At 41.8% G+C, this 20056-nt stretch overlaps 3 protein-coding genes and 1 pseudogene across 3 annotated transcripts; 1 reads left to right on the top strand and 3 right to left on the bottom strand.

Annotated features, from left to right (window-relative positions):
* Positions 1–17: 17 nt before the first annotated feature.
* LOC118422094 lies at positions 18–4810 on the bottom strand. Its single transcript, XM_035829635.1, has 5 exons — positions 4631–4810; positions 2084–2374; positions 1427–1615; positions 1071–1202; positions 18–728 (listed from the first exon to the last, which is right to left on the bottom strand). The coding sequence occupies exons 2-5, from the start codon at positions 2357–2359 to the stop codon at positions 585–587; spliced, it is 741 nt and encodes a 246-aa protein (XP_035685528.1). The 5' UTR covers positions 2360–2374; positions 4631–4810; the 3' UTR covers positions 18–584.
* Positions 4811–5176: 366 nt separating this feature from the next.
* On the bottom strand, positions 5177–8809 carry LOC118422098. The gene is made up of 5 exons (XM_035829638.1): positions 8534–8809; positions 6206–6240; positions 5863–5994; positions 5603–5722; positions 5177–5383 (listed from the first exon to the last, which is right to left on the bottom strand). Exons 1-5 carry the CDS (start codon positions 8568–8570, stop codon positions 5207–5209), a joined length of 501 nt encoding a protein of 166 aa, XP_035685531.1. The 5' UTR covers positions 8571–8809; the 3' UTR covers positions 5177–5206.
* A 345-nt stretch (positions 8810–9154) lies between these two features.
* Positions 9155–12323, bottom strand: LOC118420402. The gene is made up of 5 exons (XM_035827179.1): positions 12206–12323; positions 11184–11246; positions 10572–10691; positions 9884–10003; positions 9155–9689 (listed from the first exon to the last, which is right to left on the bottom strand). Exons 1-5 carry the CDS (start codon positions 12278–12280, stop codon positions 9513–9515), a joined length of 555 nt encoding a protein of 184 aa, XP_035683072.1. The 5' UTR covers positions 12281–12323; the 3' UTR covers positions 9155–9512.
* A 1350-nt stretch (positions 12324–13673) lies between these two features.
* On the top strand, positions 13674–19894 carry LOC118420643 (annotated as a pseudogene).
* Positions 19895–20056: the final 162 nt, after the last annotated feature.

The following is a 20056-nucleotide window of genomic DNA, read 5'->3' as shown; positions in this document are numbered from 1 at the left end:
ATTGGAACAATGTCAGGGTGTGATTTAAGGCATTGTTGGAGAGAGGATCCGGATACAGGGGAGGATAAATGAATGAACGACCATTACTGTACATTTAAGGTCTAAATGAATGAATGTTTATAGCGAGAAGAGAGTATTCATGTACCTGAATGTATCCAATTATTGATTAATTAGCCATACCTAATGCATACATTGCTTTATCATACGTTACAAAAGATCTCTTTATCCAAACTTAACATCTTCGACGGTCTAGATATCTGTTGTCTCACACACGTCGAGAACAGTATGTACGTAAAATGCTGTAACTGAGGAATGTTTTTTTACCGTCACTTTAACATACGTATTTTCCACGGCCTGTTCAAATATTCTGGAAATACACTCGTGCACCCGCACACACAAAAGTGATCTAGCTTATTTTTGAAAAACGGATGAGTTACCTTACTACTGTTTTTCAAACTTTTTACGTAGAACATTCTAATTTTCGCAACTGTTGAGTACATCGTAGATTGAGATGTTTAATTCAATGTCATGTTATTGTCCCAGATGTTACTCGGACTATATAGTTGAGTCGTTTTCTGGGCGGACTACTTTATCCCCAGACTAGATATCAGCACGTTGTCGGCCATGATGACCAGAGTGAGCGACATTGCCCAGTTGTTGTACTTGTGGGCCAAATTACTGTTAGGCTCATCGTCATCATCGTCGTCATCAGCCTCCTCGACGTTCACCTATATCAGTAGAAAATATGGGTCACGGGTGACAGAAAAGGTACGGAGTGTTTTCAAGACTAATTTGTAGAAAAAACACTAGATGTTGTGCAAACAAATGGGGTAGACACAATTTAGAGTCACAGGACAAAATAATGGAAAGTAGTTCTTACATGATGACATGGCATTACTTTGTATGCAGGAAACTTACGATAGGTGACAAAAGACTCCAGTTCGAAAATATTAAGATACAATCTTTTTGTATGTAAACCAAGTCATGAACTCGCTATTTGTTTTCAGTTTTGTTATCGTCCATCTTGCCATTTTCTATCTACATTTGGTAAAAATTATATATGTGCGTACTTGTGACTTGAGGAATAACAAAATGGCGACGGCCAGTTGTAACACCATGGACAGGGACAGCAGCATCAGAAGGAAGATATGATAACCGTCAAACTTCCCGGCTTCCATTGCGCCTCTCAATACCACAGCAACCTGGGGGGGGGGGGGGATGCAAAATGTTTTATTAGTCTAGCTGAATTCTGTTTCATGGTAGAATCTGGTGGTGCAATTTCGTTTTCTTCTCTCCATGAAACATGGAAACATGGAAGTGGTTGAAATAAAGTCCATGAAGAAAAAGAAAGGAAGTATGAATGCAAGACAAAGAACAAGAACAAAGAAGGGAAAAAAGAAACAAACTTATCTGAGCATGGTGATACCTGTGAACAGTTGGCTGACATCATGGCCATGTCCATGAGGCCTTGCGTCACAGTTTTGCGTTGCGTGAAAGAGTTGAGGTCTCGTAGCTGATGTTTGCGTTTGGACGCGGTGGCAGGCAGTTCTAGTAGTGAAGTGCCGTCCGTGTCATCTTGTTTGTTTCGTCTGCGAAGTTCACTTCCATCTGCGAGCTGAACGTAAGTATAAAGTAAAGCTCTTCCAACTCAACCAAAACACTTACTTACTTCCAACGTTTCGGTGTCTATTAGAAACCATCATCAGGGTAGAATGGCTGCTTCTCACTGCTACGTATAGCCGATGTAGGTGGCGCTGCAGCAGTGAGCCGTCCCAAACGTGACTCAGTCTGTATCCCCCTCCTACGCCGACTATAAGTAGCAGTGAGAAGTAGATCCAGCTAGCCATTCTCACCCCGATGATGGTGTCTGATAGACACCGAAACGTTGGTAGTGAGTACTATTTTGGTTGTGTTGGAGGAACTTTACTTTATGAGTATTTACCAACCTGATGAAATTATTTACAAATACAATATGACGTTTTATCAAGTACCAAAACTGACATTTCTTTAACTCCGAAAACGGCATTTTCTTACAGAGCGTGATAGATCAAAGAGCCGACAAAAGATAACGCTGCATACTTACCACTTGTCCAGGGCTGTATCCGCTATATGTGAAAGAAGCTTCATCATAATCTTCAACAGCGAGCCGTTTCAAAGCTGTCCTAAGCAGCAGTGCCTGGCCCTTTGTGATACCCAGGTCGCTAATCTCGGAAGCAGGCAGTAGCTTAAGAATCTTTAGGTCGTCTAACCCTTCCTTCTTGAGTACAGAGATGGTACTGTCGGACAGGCTGGCGTCACTGCACCAAGTTTCAAACCTCTGTGCGTCCGTTATTTCTGCTTGTGGTGTATCCATAGCCATAGATAAGACTCTATTCTGTTGATGCAATTAAGAGGTACGAACCGATTGGCACATTCAATGTTATCAAGGTTTTGTACCTTCCTGGCCATCAACTTTTTTCTACAAATAAGGCCATAGCAATTAAATTTTATGGATGACATCCTCTGCAGACTGCAAAAATAGTGCGATTGGGCGAAAAAAACAAACAAGATGGCTACATTTTTAAAAATAGGCACCATAATGTTGTGATGAATGTTGTAACAAGAATTAAAGGGACAAAACATGGTACTAAGGCATGTATTGGTGTGGTAAAAGTGACACTAGTGTGGTGGACTGGCATCACCAACAAAGTTGGTAACCACACTCATGGCTTCCATATTGGTGTCACTTTTACATATCCAATAAGTTTCATTTATACAACTACAGCCCTGGGTACCTCGCAAGTGTCACTTCTACAAGTACAGTTATTAGGCTACAACACAACATATTTGCTCATTTTGGTACTTTATCGTCATGTTGACCATCCCTGCAGAAGAAAAAAATTCTTTTTTTTTCTGAAATCAGGCGAAAATTAATGCGCGCGCTGATGTCAACCATAAAATATACTTGCTGTGGCCTAAGATGTGTGTGTACGTGTCCGTGTCCGTGATAACGGTATTCTTGCTACGGCGACCTTGTTGCGTATGACGATCAGCGTAGTGAACCCCAAGCAGATATGTGAAATATTGCCAATTTCCATGGTGTTCTCGAAAGCAATGTGTCAACGTATCCACATGTATATAGCCAGCACATTTGATGATTTGGTAACTCGCCTTTTCACACACGTTCAGAAATGAGGCTATACAAGGGATCTCCAGACTCGGCCAAAGTCCAACATCTAATGCATTAACTCCCAAGGCCAGTCGGCATTCTTTACTATTTTAGGTCAATAGGACCTTAGCGTTACCGTGTCAGTGCATTTTTGTGTACTCTGGCATAATCGTCCACACTAATTGATATCGACGTGTGTGTTACTGAATGCTGCTCAATGCTAAGAACAGGATGTATAACGATCGGCACAGCAACACAAGCCTTTTGCACACTTACCACGTCATGGCCATTGAATTTGAACGGACTATGGTTAACCACGTTTTGCACTTTTTAAACTCTTCAGATTGCAACGGCATTGTGTAGATTTCTTCAACGATATCGATTTTACAAAATATTTGTCTGACATAGATATTTGCAGGAATTCAGTTGTAGCCAAGACTTGTCCTAGCCACGCTGACACTTCTTTTGAAAGCGTAAAGATTGATGTTTCTACAGTCAGTTTAAAATGTATGTTGTGAATAGAGCAGGTAAATCACGTACTAGCAACACAGTATTGCAGCCATACGGACTTTATGACAGCTTCGGAGTGTTCGATTGTTCAGCTATCGGCTGAGATTGTGTCCAAGGAGCACTAGCAAAACGTAATGTACATAGTAACGCAGAACTCGGCACTCTGGGCGATCGGCCTATCTAGTGAATTATATGCATTGAATCATTGGCAAATTCAACTGTCAACAAGAACTACTAGACACCTTTGAACCTTTGATCCAGCACGGTACCTCTGTTGTAAAGTGTTATCATGTACAGAGGTTGTTGTCTTGTAGTTAGAATAGAATTCATGACGCTTCCTTTTAGATATTTGGTCGACGTTTCAACAGAATCTCGTCGATATCTTTTCCGACACAACATTTGGAAACTATCAACACGACCTTATAATTGTTCGAGGTGCTTGCTTAAGGCTCTGTCTCTGACTGCAACATAATTTTCGTTGGGCAGCTGCTATGCCATAACGGCTATGAATGCGAAGAACTTCGAAACCCATATAATCAGAAAATACAATTCATATATATGACATTTAGCCTTAAATCTTGAAAAAAAAATCGCTTCGACTCACAAATATACAACAAATTGGAACACAACCATTGAACAAAGTGTATCTTATATTTCCCCTTACAACAAAGGAAGGCATCTTATATTTCGACTCACAACAAAGGACTTTATGCCTTCACCATGCAATGATCTACAAGACCTATACAGCCTCAAGCTAAATCTTGAACGTGCTTGGTGAACAAATCACTTGTTATCGAGATATCTAAGATACTGTCTGTATATAGGGCAAGCGTATAGTCAGTCTACTTCATTCCACACACAACCCACACACAAATGTATAGTTGTTTGGTTGAGTAGGACATTTAGTGCTAATTAAAGGCCAATTATCTACGAACTTGTTTGTCACTGATCGTGAAACTGATCACTACTTACCTCAATAGATCAGGCAAACGCCTAGTTGTTGTTATAAAGTCGTTCAGTTTTAGGCTGTATGTGATTTTGTTCAAGTCACGCTTCTTGACCTTTACCCTTGAACTAGAGAAGTACAAGTAGAAGGCGAAGAGTCACCTATCGTAAGTTTTATGAACTGCACATTCAGTTAAAGGGCCGGCGTTACGTAAGTCACACAAGGTTATGCTTCAATATATCCAGTTATGTTTATGTTATGGTTATGTTAGCATAGCGTACAATTTAGCTAGTCTCCAAGCAACCCTGTCAGCTAGATGGAAAAAAAAGAGAGAAGAACTTGGCCAAATAGGGACAAATAAGTTGTTAATGGGATTTTAGTCAGTCTTTTGCCGTCTATCCAGCTATAAATAAATAAATAGGTATGCATCGGGCGACAAGTTCACTATTAGCCAATTTACTGCCACTCTGTACTAATTCGTAAATTGTCCAAAGTACTATTCGGCTAGGCGAGAGTCTGATAGAGACTGCAATTCAACTACGTATACAATGCCCAAATAATCAACAAATGGGTACACTGTATATTCCAGTCGGCATTTTATTTCATGCGGTCTTGGCCTTGATTTCACCGACCAAGGAGCCCCCAAATGTGGAGATGAGTATGTTGACCGCCATGATGATGATAGAGACCACCATCGCCCAGTTGTTGTATCTGTGGGCCCGCTGGCTGTCTTTTTCGTCGTCACTCGGATCGTTGTCGTTGGCTGTCTCCATATTGATCTTTCAGAAAAAACAAACACGTAAATAAGTGAATATCTACATGCCATATATGCATTTGTAATTGAAAATGAAAAAAAAGGCTAATACAACTAACGTTATATTATGGTCTGTTATCTTCGTAACTTTAATGACTGCGTCAACACTAATGGAAACAACGTCAGTTTTGACATAAATTGCGTGACGATGCGTGTCAACGAACCATGCACGGGCGCCACCTACCTGATACTTGCGGAGTAACAGTATCCCCTGTACCACTTGCAGGACGATAGAGGTCAGAAGCAGCATCAACTGAACGTAGGACATGGGGCCGGGAAAACCTGACTGGATCACCATCTGAAGCTGTAAAACAGATTATCATTTAGCATTATGACCGTATACAACCCATAGCAAAGTAGATGATTACTGATAGGAAGTAAGGAGAAAACACTGAGAGATAAAAAGATTATCATTATTAAAAAGGTATGGTTTTCATGACGTACCTGTGACGCGTTCGCTGATAGCAGAGAGGCGTTCAGATAGCCATGAGACAGAGTCTGGTTTTTGTTGAACTTGTTCAAGTCTTTGATCAGGCCCCGAGTGTGTTTGATCAAACCCCCAGCGGATATGCTGGTCTGAAAATTCGTGAAAGAATTGTAAATTGACAGTCAACAAAAAAGGTAAGTAAATGCAAGTTTAATTTCTTTAAAAACTATTTCATGGTGATGTATTTTTCTCGTTTTGTCTACATTGACTTTGTTTCTGGGCCCTGACTTTGCGTCTTGACTCTACTTTCTTGGGGTGATAATTCACATAGTCAGTATCATTTCTTGTGTTAGTCCTTACCTCTGGTTGCGAATTGGCGTCAGTCGGCTTCGAACCTGAAGAAGAAAAAGATATGTGTCGTGAATGCTGTCTAATGCACAAAGTACTGTGATCCCCGAAAGGCACTGGAAGGCAGGTGCACGTACATGAAGGTGATGACTGTTATGTTTTTCTGCTTATTCATCAGTTCTGCTTATTCATCATTTCGCAGTTAGGGAACGCTGCGAGCCCTAACGACCTAAACATATCAAAGGATCTTAAATAAGACCAGAAATCTATTTTGGATATTCGACAGAGTTAGTGTACACAGGCTATATCCGGATCCATAATTTTTTGCTATTCATTCTATATAGTCCATAGCTGCATAGAAGTGGTCAAATGGCCTTGCTGTAAACAAACCCATCAGAACCTTCGTAACCCCTGCTTCGCGTATTGGGTCAGCTATTCCCCACTCTTAGTGAGCAATTGAACTGGTCTCAATCATGATGTTTCTTACCAAGAGAGAAGAGATGCTGTTACATTTATAACCCGTAACTCTGGAGTGATCTTCGGGTCACACCTTGAATTGACCTTCAGGTCTTATTACGTGGTGTAAGTAAAAAATAAATTTCTTGGTTCCTCGAAGAAATTTGAATTACCATCTAATCAGAAAATAATAAAATCTATGAATATGACATTTAGCCATAAAACGATTTGTTCGGCCTTAAAATGGATGGTAGTGGAGTCTTTGACTTGCTTCTCTCGCCAATGAACAACACAAAGTAAAGAGGACAAAACGATCTATCTTATATTACCCTATACCGACAAAGAGTTTATTTTCATGATATCGACAGGACACCACAAAGTAAACAACACAGCAATACTCTCCCCCACGTTCAAGATCTAGTTTCACCATCGCAATGATCTACAAACCTTACAGCGTGAAGCTAAATCTTGAACGTGCTTGGTGTACTGATTACTTGTTATCCAGATATCTAAGATATTGTCTACGAGTATATATAGGGCAAGCGTTTAGCCAGCCTACCTCATGCCACCCTTCAGCTATACATGTACGTCCATGCACAATTGTTGGAGTTAGCATGACATCTAGTGGTAATTAAATAAAGGCTAGTCTGTCCGGGGCTAAACTGACCCATCCCTGCAGTGCAATGTAGGGTGTAACGCAAACTCCGCTGTCCGGGGTTAATTGGCCCATCCCTGCAGTACAATGTAAGGCGGGCCGTATAGAAGAGCGATTAAATCAGGCTAATTAAACGCTAGAATGACAATAAGCTTGTTTTTCTACCAACGCCCGGTGCAGGTACGTGAGAACATATATTCAGTCATACTTATTATTCATCAGTCCAGAAATCTCTTTGGGGGGGAATTGGAGTATAAAACTGACAAAATTTGTGTACACATGAAAATACACTGCCACTAGGTCAATAAAAGCCCATAAAGTGAGAGACTGATATATACGGAAAGTTTATGTTTATATGTTACTAGTAGTAGTCTGAATAAAGTCCCGCCCAGACCCTGGTGACCTTCTGTTGAGATGCCTTACAGCGCCCAGGGCACTTCATGTTGTGTTATGACGCTCTAGTCATATTCGCCGCGTGATAGGTTTACGAAATCGTACAGTACGTTAAGGACAGTGGCACAAATGTCCAACAATTTCCAGCTGTCTGGTGAGCTGAAAAGAAATTTACCGTAGTACGTTTCTTCTCAGCGGTTTGTTCTGAAATTGCCTCGCTGAAAACCATGCCACAAAAAAAATTGCACGACAAAAATATGACCGCCCCTTACACGGACAGCGCTATACATAGTATGGGTCAACTACACGTGTAGACATTGACAGTAATAAAGCCGTAAATAAAGCCGTAAATCTTTGTCAATAAACCTGGAAACCAGCACTACTGAAACTTGCAGTGTTTGCACGGTTTTGTTTATGACAGGACTACGTGCCTTTCGACAATGATGTCGGGCAATAATGATTCTTCGCGCAGTCTTTCTTTATTTCGGAAGACTGTGTTACATTCTTGTCAATGGATTTATATTCCGCGCGTATTCGGGCTGTCTAGTTACTAGAGAAGTTAATCATAATCGTTCATGTAATTCCAAATAAACATACGTACTGACTATATTATGTTGTATCTTTTAACACGCAATGTTTATCATCATATCATCCTGCTAATTACGAAATACAGTCACACTGAGAAATAATAGCTACAGTCATTGTTCTCGGTGAAATGACCAGCCGGTAGACCAGAGTGGTCGCTAACAATTCGTTCCTATCGAGTCAATAACAAATCAAAACAGTTTTGTTGATCTCCTAACGCCTAGTTCACCCGTATCTGACCGAACACCTACCGGGATGGCGGGACCTGGGTTCGCCTGATGTCGCCATCTTTTTTGTTTCGGGTTGGGTCACAGTATCTTACCACTTGGTATCATACTGTGTATACATCAGAACTGGTCTTTCAACATTGAAGTTGTTTCTGATTGGCTGCTGCGTAGCGTCATTTACCATTTGCCCCGAGGGAGGCATGCACGCTAGAGCAATAGTAGCTCATGAAAGAATATTAATGATATAGACGCCTGGGTTTTGACTTGTTTGTGCATTGTTCCTGTGCATTTTAATACAGGACGCTGTGTTCTCGTAGTTGTGTTTGTGAATATCTCCGTCGAGCCGCGAGCCACGAGGGCCCGGGCACGACTGGATAAGAGTCGCATCGTCCTTTCGGAGGGGGGGGGGGGGGGGGGGGGCCCAAAAACTGGGGGTCCCCCGTATTAAGGGGTCAAGGGTCAAAATTTTGCTCTCAAAAATCGGACACCCTTTTCAAGAGCAAGGGGGACCTGGTGGGCTTGGCCCAAAAAAGGGAGCCCGGGAGGGAAACTGCAATTTAAAACCCCGGGGTACTTGAAAACTCTTTATTAAATTTTGCCGAAAAAATTGGAAATTGGATTTGGTGGACCTTTAAAAGGAGGACAAAACGACATTTCCTTTGATTGGAACTTAAACCCACAGGATTTCCCTTGATAAGTATTCCTTTTGTTGTACCAAACGGGGCAAGGTGTTCTCATAGAGGTGTCATGATGTGTCGTCTGGGAACAGGAGACAGTATCTGCCACATGTATTATCATGTTGCTATTCTCAAAGCAGAGGTTGGGTAGCTGGGGAAGTAGTGACCGGGTTTTACTGGCCGCCTCTCCTGGTATTCCCGGCCTGTTGCATTTTGAGCTAGGCAGAGGTGACTACCCCGCGACCCAACCTTTACTTGGAGAATAGGTAGATGCTACCTGAAACGTCTGATTGTTTCCAAAATCTAAAAAAGTCGAAAATATTGTTTCATGCGGTCTTGGCCTTGGTTGCACCGACCAAGGAGGCCCCAAATGTGGAAATGAGTATGTTGACCGCCATGATGATGATAGAGACCACCATTGCCCAGTTGTTGTATCTGTGGGCCCGCTGGCTGTCTTTTTCGTCGTCACTGGGATCGTTGTCGTTGGCTGTCTCTATGTTAATCTAAAAAAAAAAGGAAAATATATTATTACATACTATGTATTCAGATAAAAAAGGTTCTAGCCAAATTATATCCTCGTGAGAGGAGGGAGCCGGTAAAAAATCCCAATTACTACTTTATTTCCGCGACTCTGCTTGGAGAATAGGTGTTAAAATGATTTGACTTGAGTAACGAATCATACACGAGCGCCACCTACCTGATACTTGCGGAGTAACAGTATACCATGTACCACTTGCAGGACGATGGAGATCAGCAGCAGCACCAACTGTACATAGAACATGGGGCCGGGAAATCCTGACTGGATCACGATCTGAAGCTGCGAAACAGATAATCATTCAGTATATCAACCATTTTCGCATATTCCGAGTTTATAAAGTATGTGCGTGGAGGCAACAATAATGTTGTACAGAGTTCATATCTACAAAGCTAGTCCGATGGACCGTCATCACACAGCAGGGAAAGGAGTTCCCGGACAAGTCTGTCAGTTCTAAAGGGACGTTTTCAGAAGGAATGCAGCCGGTGTTCTCTCGATATCGCTGTGGATCCACCTAGATTTTAGGGATCGGCAATGTTCGCAAGTCACCGAGTCTCAGACCGGGTCAGTCAAAGCTATCGGATACCAGGCAGAAATCTGCATACGTATACATACGTACGCTCGACTTTATGTCGATTTTGTAATTTGACAACCCTCTGGCTATCAAAATTCAACCGGAGATACAAAATGTAATTGACAGTGTGAAGTACCTGTTTTTGCAATATAGGACATGATGACGCCATACTCAAGCTTACAGCTCATTTCCGTGTCGCCATCAACGAAGGAATTTACAAAAGTACATAACAAATACTACAAGTACAGAAAGTAGTAAAAACAACAACTGACGTACCTGAGAGGCGTTTGCTGACAGCAGAGACGCGTTCAGATAGCCCTGAGACAAAGTCTCGTGTTCATTGTACTTCTTCAAGTCTTTGATCGGTCCCAGTCTCTGATTGCCTGTACCTAGTGCCTAATAAAGCGTGAAACGACAACAATCAGGAGGTTGAATTATAAGCTTAATTTTGCCATATATTTAGTGTGACTCATTGTTTTGTTGTTATGTCATGAATTTACATCGACTTAAAAAGATTTAAGATAGATAATCATTATGATTTCCGAGCTAGTTCCAGAGGCCGTGGATTGCGGCTACGGAGGGAAATACACTCACCCCAACAATAACCCTTACCCTTACTCTGCCCCGAACCCTGGCCTTAACCATATAGTCATGTGGCCATGAAACACATCACGCACACGTCAAATAAGTCCCATAATTTAAAAATAAACAGCATATGGCTGTGAACTGCATCAAGTCGATGAACTTCAAGGCCCCAGGACTTATAAGTATTTCGGTCGCAGAGTTCTGTTAAGTGACGAATTCCACGACCGTGGCCTGGAACAGATCACCCCACGGTCTCTAGATGAACCTGTACATCAATTCTATCAGCACTAAACAGTCCGTCACCTCTGGCCTCGCGATCGGAGTTGTACCATGAACTATTCGCCTTCTGGTAGGGTCTTCTTTTGCCTGGAAGAAAACAATATATAAACTCTTGAAACAATTTTCATGAATGCTGTGCATGCATGCAATGATATACACGGCATTGAGATAGAGGGAAAATATGTTCTCAGAAAAGGCAGGAATTCTACTCGCCCAAACATCTACTAGTAATTTGCAATCCCACAACCATGGTTTCCTAAGTGGTGCGGAATGATATGACAGAAAATGGGGCGTTGTCAAATGGCATTGTTTACATACGGGTCTACTATTTATTATTACTTACATTGCACATTTTTCACTGTATTCATATCATTGTCGTAAAATTAATGATCACATTCATCCTCCTGGTGTCACGGTTCAGCGTGTCGTATTTTGAACTAGAAGGAACGCCCACCTGAAACCCAGCACTACTTGGTCTGGAGTGTTTACAGGCTAGGGTTTCTGACAGGACTGCCCTTAGGCAATATTCGCTAGGCGTTCTTCTTCAACACTGCGCATATGGCACACTTTCAAGGACGTTTCGCACATAAAGAGCACCAGACAAACAAATACACGCACGGTCATTCTTTTGCCCATGTGCATGTCATGCATGTCGACTTCACTAGATCTATAATGTTAACATATAATCATATAACGTTAACGTTTGGAATCTAACTGGAATAAAACATAACGTTAATCGTCTAAATGTAATTTCACGTAAACAAACACACCTTGTGACCGCACGTACTATCTGTAGCCTGTTGTATCATATATAACGATTTCAACCTTAAGTGCATATTTGTTGATCACACCGCTCATGTGGCAAAATACCAATTTGAAAATGTGTCCGACGGTCAGTAGAATTTCAGACCAGAATGGATACCACTTTTTTCGTATCTAAATATGGTTTTAATAGAATGAAATAGGTCCAAAAGACAAGGCCAGTTTTGTTATCTCTAGAGTCATAACGCACGATTCACACAACAGTTCGCCAAACAGTGACTTACCGGAATGGTGGACGCGTTTGCTCCCGGTGCCGCCATCTTTTGTTTTGGGTTGCAGGTGTACTGGTCTTTCAACATTCAATGGTTGTTCTGATTGGCTGTTGTACGTTGTGCAGTGTCATTTGGTACGTAATTACCCTGAGGCGGATTTAAACGCATACAATAGCAACAGTAACATAGACGTCTGCTGGTCTGTCGGGGTTTGACTTGTTTGTGCATATTGATGTGTACGAAATGGTTCGTCTAAGGGCCATAGTGCCTGAGAATAAACAACAAACAGAGTATTTCTGTGGTCATGTTTTTACAGGTCTAGGATTTCGTAGATATGGCTATAGTGTAAATTGTATATGTGGCATGACTGCGATTAACCAACATCCGACAAAAACTACCATTCTGTCTTTCTGGAACCGCCCACCATTACAATTTATTCCCCTAAAAACTGCTGGTATCAAAAGATGTAGCTAGAAGCCATCCGCTATAGCATCTGCATTGTTTTAAATTGCCGAAGAAATCATACTGGTTCGGAAGGGAGCATATTACTGATTGTGACATATTATGTTGATCGTTAACGTTAGATGTATTTCAGCTTGTGGAAAATTGAAATTTAAGCTATGAAACGTTCTAGAGAATGGTGTCATAATAAAAAAGTGTAACTTGACCCTGCTAACTTTTAGCATACTTAGCAAATTAGCATACATTTTGCGTGCAACTTCTGGTGCTGCGTTCTAAAATTGTGACTTCTCAAGTCCCAAACTACAAAAGGCGTTTAAATAGCGTTATGAATATAACGAACTCTCCCTTTAAATTCAATAAAACAAATAGTTGGTACCAGCTAGCACAACCCGTTTTGTGTTTGACATGCCATATTTTCAAACTAATAAAACGTAGTCTGAAATGGTACGTTTAGCAAATTTGATTTTCAACAACTGTTGCAAATATCCGTATACTTTGCAGTTTTGTAGCTCGAGATGCAACTTTAAGAAACGTAGCTATAGTAGCATTAAGTTTACCAAGATTGTAGAAAAGATTGAAATTTTAGTATAATGGCACTCTGACTACTCTCCAAGCAGAGGTTAGGTGCATGAGAAGATTTTTACCGTCTTCTGATCGATATCCAGGCTGTCAAAAAACAGCCAATTCAAAAGAAAGCCACAATCCTCTCATATCATCCTACCTCTGCTTGGAGTCCGGGGAAACGCCGCCTCCTTTGGGTTACGGTTGTCAGAATATTTATGAGCATCCCCATAGTACGATATGGATCGAGATTCACCTTTAGATCGTTACCATAAATGTATTACTGTAGCTAACGCAGAGAAATGCTTACTCAGCAATGGAGGTTTGCTGGGTCCAAAGTCAGCGTCACCATTCCTCTGAGATCCTCTGAACCCCGTGACTGGTGTTTTCGTAAACCCCGCTAAGACCCTTCTGCTCAGCGGACGACCAGAGCGGAGCCAGAGCAGAGTCGACAACAACGGAGGCGTATTTAGAATAGCGCAAAGGTAAGTCTTCAGAGTAGACCTAAAGCGTCCGCTTATTTGGGAGTGTAAAGCTCTGCGTCTGGTATAGTCATGTACTATACTGCCATGTTAGTCACAACCCCCTGGCCTCTCAGACTTGTTGAAAATGGTTCATGCTGCACAGCCTTTTCGCCGAGTGTGATCCCCTACTTAGATTACTCCCCAGTGCTTCAATCATTAGCTGTCCGCGACTATTTGAGCGAACATAACGAACCATGCATGATCATGTATGGCAACTTCTACTCAACGTTATCATTTACAATCATTTACGATCAGATAACAAAAAACTAACAATTTTGAAAGTGCTAGCTGTCCATACTTTTTTGTTTCAAACTATTATTCCTTTACCGTTTACGGTGACTTACAGCAAGGACGCTATTAAACGTCCTTGCTTACAAGAAATTGCTCACTTGCAGAAAATCGTCCAATACCATCTTGAAATCCACAACATGCTCCTTTGCTGCAAGGACGTTATATAATGTCCTTGTTGTATTGTATACGTAACAATGTGTGGTCAATGGGACAGGAGGTTTTTGTTCACGATCCACAAAGAAGTTGTCAACATGACGGACATCGGACGGTCCCTGTGAATTGAAATGCTACACTGTTGACGTCTGGTGTTCTCGAAAACAGACCTTGTGGTTGGTGAAGAGGTCAGCTGTGGCAGCTTACACACCACCGTCAGATCACGTCAGAGAAAACGATATGTCTATTTTCTATTTACTTTCTACCATGCCCGTGGCCCCTCGGTGGTCCCTGGACAAGGGTTTGAGCTAGGGCTAGATGGGGGTGCACCTTTGACTCCCTTTGGCCGGCAATACTCCTTGGCCAGCAGTGATACTATCTTATGGCACTGCTTGGAGATAACGAGTTTGTCACCGTACCCCTGACAGACCAAGCTCCTTGGCAAAATTGTGACTCCCCAAGCATGCAATATGAGTACGTGAAGAACCGACAGGACGGTACCCGGTGAAACTCCGTGACGATGAGTCATAATCCTGGGATCTTGTCAGCCCAAAATGGGGTTAACGTCCTACAGGTTGTGCACGTAGAAGCTTGGCTTCTTTTACCCCGAAAATACAGGTCAACGTCCGACGGGTTGTACATCCGGGAAAGTTGGCATCTGTATTAGAGGTCAACATCCTACAGGTTGTACTTTTGGAGGCGAACTTGTTTTTTTCCACAAGACGACTTGTTTGCGGCCAGACAGATTTCCGTCAGAAAAAGAGAACAACTCAACAAGCGTCAGAAATAGATAAGCGAAATGCTTTTGCCTCGTGATTTTTATAGCAACAGAATTGTTTTGGGCCAAGGCGTGTGTTTCTCATCATATCACAAAATTGCTTATAACTGATCATCAATTTGTTTTTTTTAGACATTCTTTATTCAGATACCAAACAAAGACACACATACAGGTAAAACATGTACAATACAGTTGTGCTGGCAATAATCATGCGGCATTTAAAAGAGAATACAGTGGTTCCCATTTTCCGTTGTGTACATACAATTTGTTTTTACGAGTGGCTATACTTTTTTCCATAGTGTAAAAGTACTTAATGAAGGTAATAAACTTATTGAAAGACATTATTGATATCTCACGATTTCTATAGATGAAAAATTTTCCCAACAATCTAACAACATTAGACGTTAACGTGATAGGACTTCACTCTCTAAATCTCCCAGTATTACATTCAATGGGTTATCAATATTCAAATAATGTCCTGTTGCACTATTATACAAAGTTTGAACATTTTTCAATTTTTCCTTTTTACTTAGTTTGTTAATCCAGCTTTAGACCCCAGTCTGTAGAAGGTGTGTGTCAGCTTGCCAAAATGACAAATCAGTTGATACGGACCTTGGTCCGTCTGCAGCTACGTTCATACCATCTGCTCTTGCTCAGAAATTTGAGCCTTGAATGCGATTATCAACGATGTGTTTATCTTTGTGATTGATGTGCCATACAGCTTAGCTCTAGATATACAGTGACCGTGTGTTTTAAAAGAAGAATATGTACCTTAGCGATATATAATGTTACGTTACTATAGATCTGAATGACGATACAATTTTTTGTCCGTCACTCCGTGTTACAAAAGCTCTACTGTCCAGGGCTTTAATTGGTCCCTCCCTTCTAGGAGGCTACATGGTCGTATGTCGGGCGGGCTGCTATAAGCGAGGTTTAATCAGGCCATAATTTCTATATATTCGTAATATCGTCTGTTCTTCCTCCTCTTTTCTGAATGTCATCAGATAGTGCCAGATGCGCCATGTTTGTGCTCACGGCCTGTTTGGATGTCAGTCTGTGGGGAATGCGAATTTTCTAGTGCAGCAACATAATCCGGCTGTAATCAGTCACTAATGGCGACTTAACCTAATAAGTATGAATTATTTATTCCCATGGATACTCAAAGGTGTATTAGATTTCGACTCCGATGTGATATTCAATAATAATGATATCGACGTAACCAGTTTAAAAGGTCTTAGGAATTTATGCAATATTTGTGCTCTAGCCATTTTCCTTTATTTAGGATGTGTCGACTAAAAACTTAAGACCAATCGCAGAAAACTACAGGCAAAAGTCACTCACACTCTTACAGGCCTAGCGCTGCTGAACCGTAGCCTTTATCAACATTGCGCCATCTGCAGGCACGGCCATCTGCGGGCAGGGCTACTTATAAATCTAGCAAACCCCTTCTTCGCCCCAGAAACACAACTCAATCAATCTCGGGGTGCGGCATAATTGGGTACAGCAGTACATATTTATCTGGAGGATTTTGGTTGCAACATCCTATTAAATCATCATGGGCGACAAGATCATCTGATTAAGCTGTGCAAGTAATACATGTACAGTATGTGACCTACTTCCAAGTTGTAAAATACTCTAAGCGACCGTCTTGAAATAAAAAAAAAGTATTTCTCTCATGCGTGACCGTCCGTATTTCAGTGTGGAATGTCATATCAACTTTGACAACAAATGTAAATAGAAATAGTAAGTACATTAAATCAGTAGGTTTGTCATGGTTTTTATTTAGTTTTTGTCGTAGATAGTGACGTTTGCTTTTTGTGATAATGAACAATATCTGATACAACTTGTCGGCACAATGAAGCGCAAATGAGCATGTCGTTATTGTAGATTATCGATGACTCTAACTTGCTAACTAATCGCTCTGTATGTGACACTTAGTAAACATTCCATCTTATTTGTTTTTCTTAATGCACAGAGCTGACCCTGACCCTCACTCGACCTCACGTCACCCGGAAAACAGTGAAGGCCACATACTGATCCAACATGGCAGGAAGAAAAATACCCGCCGCATTCTGGGTGTGCTTCTTCATTCTGCTTGTTCCCGTCCTCTGTGTCTGTATCTATCAGATCTTCGACCGCGTCTCCTTGTACATGAGCTACCCTGTTACTCAGGAGTCCAGGGAGGTGATTGAGCAGTCACAGGCGTTTCCATCTGTCACCGTGTGCAACAACAATCCGATCCGCAAGTCGGCTCTGCCCGGAACTAGCCACGCCTCTCTCCTGGACACGGACGACCAGGTGCGCCAAAGTGTGGAAAACCTGCTCGCCTCTACCAGCAGCGACGCCGTCAACCCTTCGGCCGCGAGAGAAATCCTCAACACGGCTTATCAAGACAGGAGAACCGCCCGCGCGACGGGCGACCTGGCCGGGATGACCAGGGATGACATCTCCAACTTGGGTCATCAGCTGAACGACTTCGTCATGAGCTGTTCCTACAACGGGCAGCAGTGCGTGCCCACCGACCTCTCCAGCGTCTTTGCCACCTTCCAATCCGCCAAGTTTGGAAACTGCTTCACCTTCAATGCCGGTTTCCAAGTGTCCTCAAAAGGACAGGGACTAACCATGACACTGTTCACAGACGCTGGCGAGTATGTCAGCCTTTTCGGACGTCAGCCCGGAGTGACTGTGACCGTGCACCCTGCCAATACCACAGCATTTCCAGAGAACAATGGGGTCGTCGTGAAAGCCGGGAAGAGCGCGGCCATCGGCGTGAGGAAGGCTGTGAAGAACCTACAGCCTGCCCCCTATGGTAACTGCGAGCAGGGGACAGACGGAGAATCCTTGTATCCCGGAGGATACACGCTGGAGAAATGCTGGAACGAATGTCTGCAGAAAACCCTGCTGCAAAACTGCGGCTGTGTGGACGATCCCAGAACAACTAGCGGCGACATGTGCACAGCCAGTGAGGAAAGTTGCCGATCAAGGTAAGAGGACAATGTTCTGTATCCTAGCTTAGGTTCTTTGAGAGATCTCATAACATTCTTGAACAAAAGTAATATGCATTTTCCAGTACTTTGTTTAACTTAGGTTCCTACTGCATGGAACATGTACTTTGCGTAACGTAACGTTACCTCTAGGAAAATGACATTTCTCCACTTTTTCTCTTCGGAAAGGTACTACGAACAGGACGCTACCTGGCGGGATAACTGTGACTGCAAGCATCCCTGCAAGGAGGAGTCCTACGTTACCACCATGACGTCATCCACCTGGGCTCCCGAGAATGTCCTGATCCCCGAGCTGAATTACGTCACTCCTCTTCCTGACGTCGGCAGTCTCATCAAACAAAACGTCGTGCAGGTAAAGGTGTCTTACCTTGACGGCGGCTACCAGCAGGTGCAGGAACGCCCAGCCTACCCGTTGAATCAACTGTTTAAGGACATTGGTATTGCAATTGCTATATGGTTTATGGTGTTGCTGATTCTCATCGGGATCGTTTACCTTATCGTCTTGATCATTCGAGCTTGTTGTGGAGAGGGTAGCGGAAATAAGCTCATTTGATTCACTCAATCGAAGACAAAGCCATTACAAATGGTAAAATGCTAGTTTAAGTGCTCGAGCACAAACGTGCGTCGTTCTATTTTCGTTCGATCGCAAACTTAGAGAATTCTTGATATAGTAATGCATGTGCGCCATGCAAGATTCAGATTTCTTGCTACGGAAAAGACAATCTAAAATCCTTGTCAGTGGTTGTTTCTGTTGCAGCAAGGAGGTTAAAAATCACAGCCTGCCTGAAAATTTGACAACATAAAAATTGCAGCTATATATAGACTAACCACGAATGTAAGCGTATCCTGACAGTTTTAAAGATGTGGCTGGGTAGGTAACAGGTGTGGATGAAACATTTGTGGAAAGTATTTGTCAGCAGTGAAGCGTGGCTGAATCATACAGCTCAGTCGTCAAAAAATAATTTTCTTGATAAGACATCGGTAGGAGATGAATACTACATTTAATAATTGTTAATGATACGTGTCTATTGCCTAAACTAATGCTACGATATAGCTGAGTACATAGTATCTATAGGAAACAGTGATTGTTGATATGTTTGAGAATTGTCAGGTATGAGTTGTAAACATCATGGTACGTTGTTGAGTCGTTGAATATTCTAACTAGCTGGTGTGGGAATATTAGACTTTATAACTTTTAAAACTGTTCAAATGGAAACTGTTTATATAAATGTTGATAATTTTGTTAAGCTTAGGTTTCAAAGCAGTCCACTAGACCCTTTTGGGAGCTGAACAACAGTAGAAATCACCAAATAGGTGAATGATTTGTCAGGATTTAGCCGACCTGAAAAAGACAACATCGTCATTCGCGTATAAAAAGCGACCTCTATTTATCAGTTGAAGCACTATCACGCCGCCTGTAATGCAGTACTGCTCAGGATAGAAAGAGGACGCTTTTTAACCATGTGAGATACTGTATACGTACGTTGACAGCTAACGTTACTGGGATATGTTAGCCTGCATGGTAACCAAACCTATTATAGCTGTCAAGTGACTTTGCCCTCTCACACAAATAGCGAAGAGACTTGGTAGATAGAAATAGGTTTGGATACCATCCTAATATATCCCAGTACAGTTAACATTAACTTTCAACAGACTCCTTTGATTCTCCTTTGAGGGCTCAGTAAATAGTAAAAATTAATCCAATTGTGACAACAGTATAACAGTATATCAAATATATAGTGTGTGCTGACATTAGAAATATATATGGAACCTTGATGTTAATTGTTTTATATTACTGTTAAACCTAACTGTTAAGTATCTTATTCTATGTGCAAACCGCTGTAGGTGATGGGTATCTGTTAGCATAAAGTGGTTTGATGCCATTTTTAACCTGTACGAGCACATAAATAAAACAGCTCAAAGACGATGTTTGCTGTCTTTTCTTTATGGCTGATGATTACTTACTTGTACGTATGTATTTTTAAATACGTTAAAACGTTAAATGACAAAATAGATTTTATTGAAATTGCAGGCAATGCAATGTATGGCAAACCAAGGGCAAACCCAGGCAAGTATAGAGTAGAGTAGA

The sequence above is a fragment of the Branchiostoma floridae genome, chromosome 8 (assembly GCF_000003815.2).
Source record: "Branchiostoma floridae strain S238N-H82 chromosome 8, Bfl_VNyyK, whole genome shotgun sequence".
Classification (NCBI taxonomy): domain Eukaryota; kingdom Metazoa; phylum Chordata; class Leptocardii; order Amphioxiformes; family Branchiostomatidae; genus Branchiostoma; species Branchiostoma floridae.
This window is presented reverse-complemented; position numbering and strand designations above follow the sequence as displayed.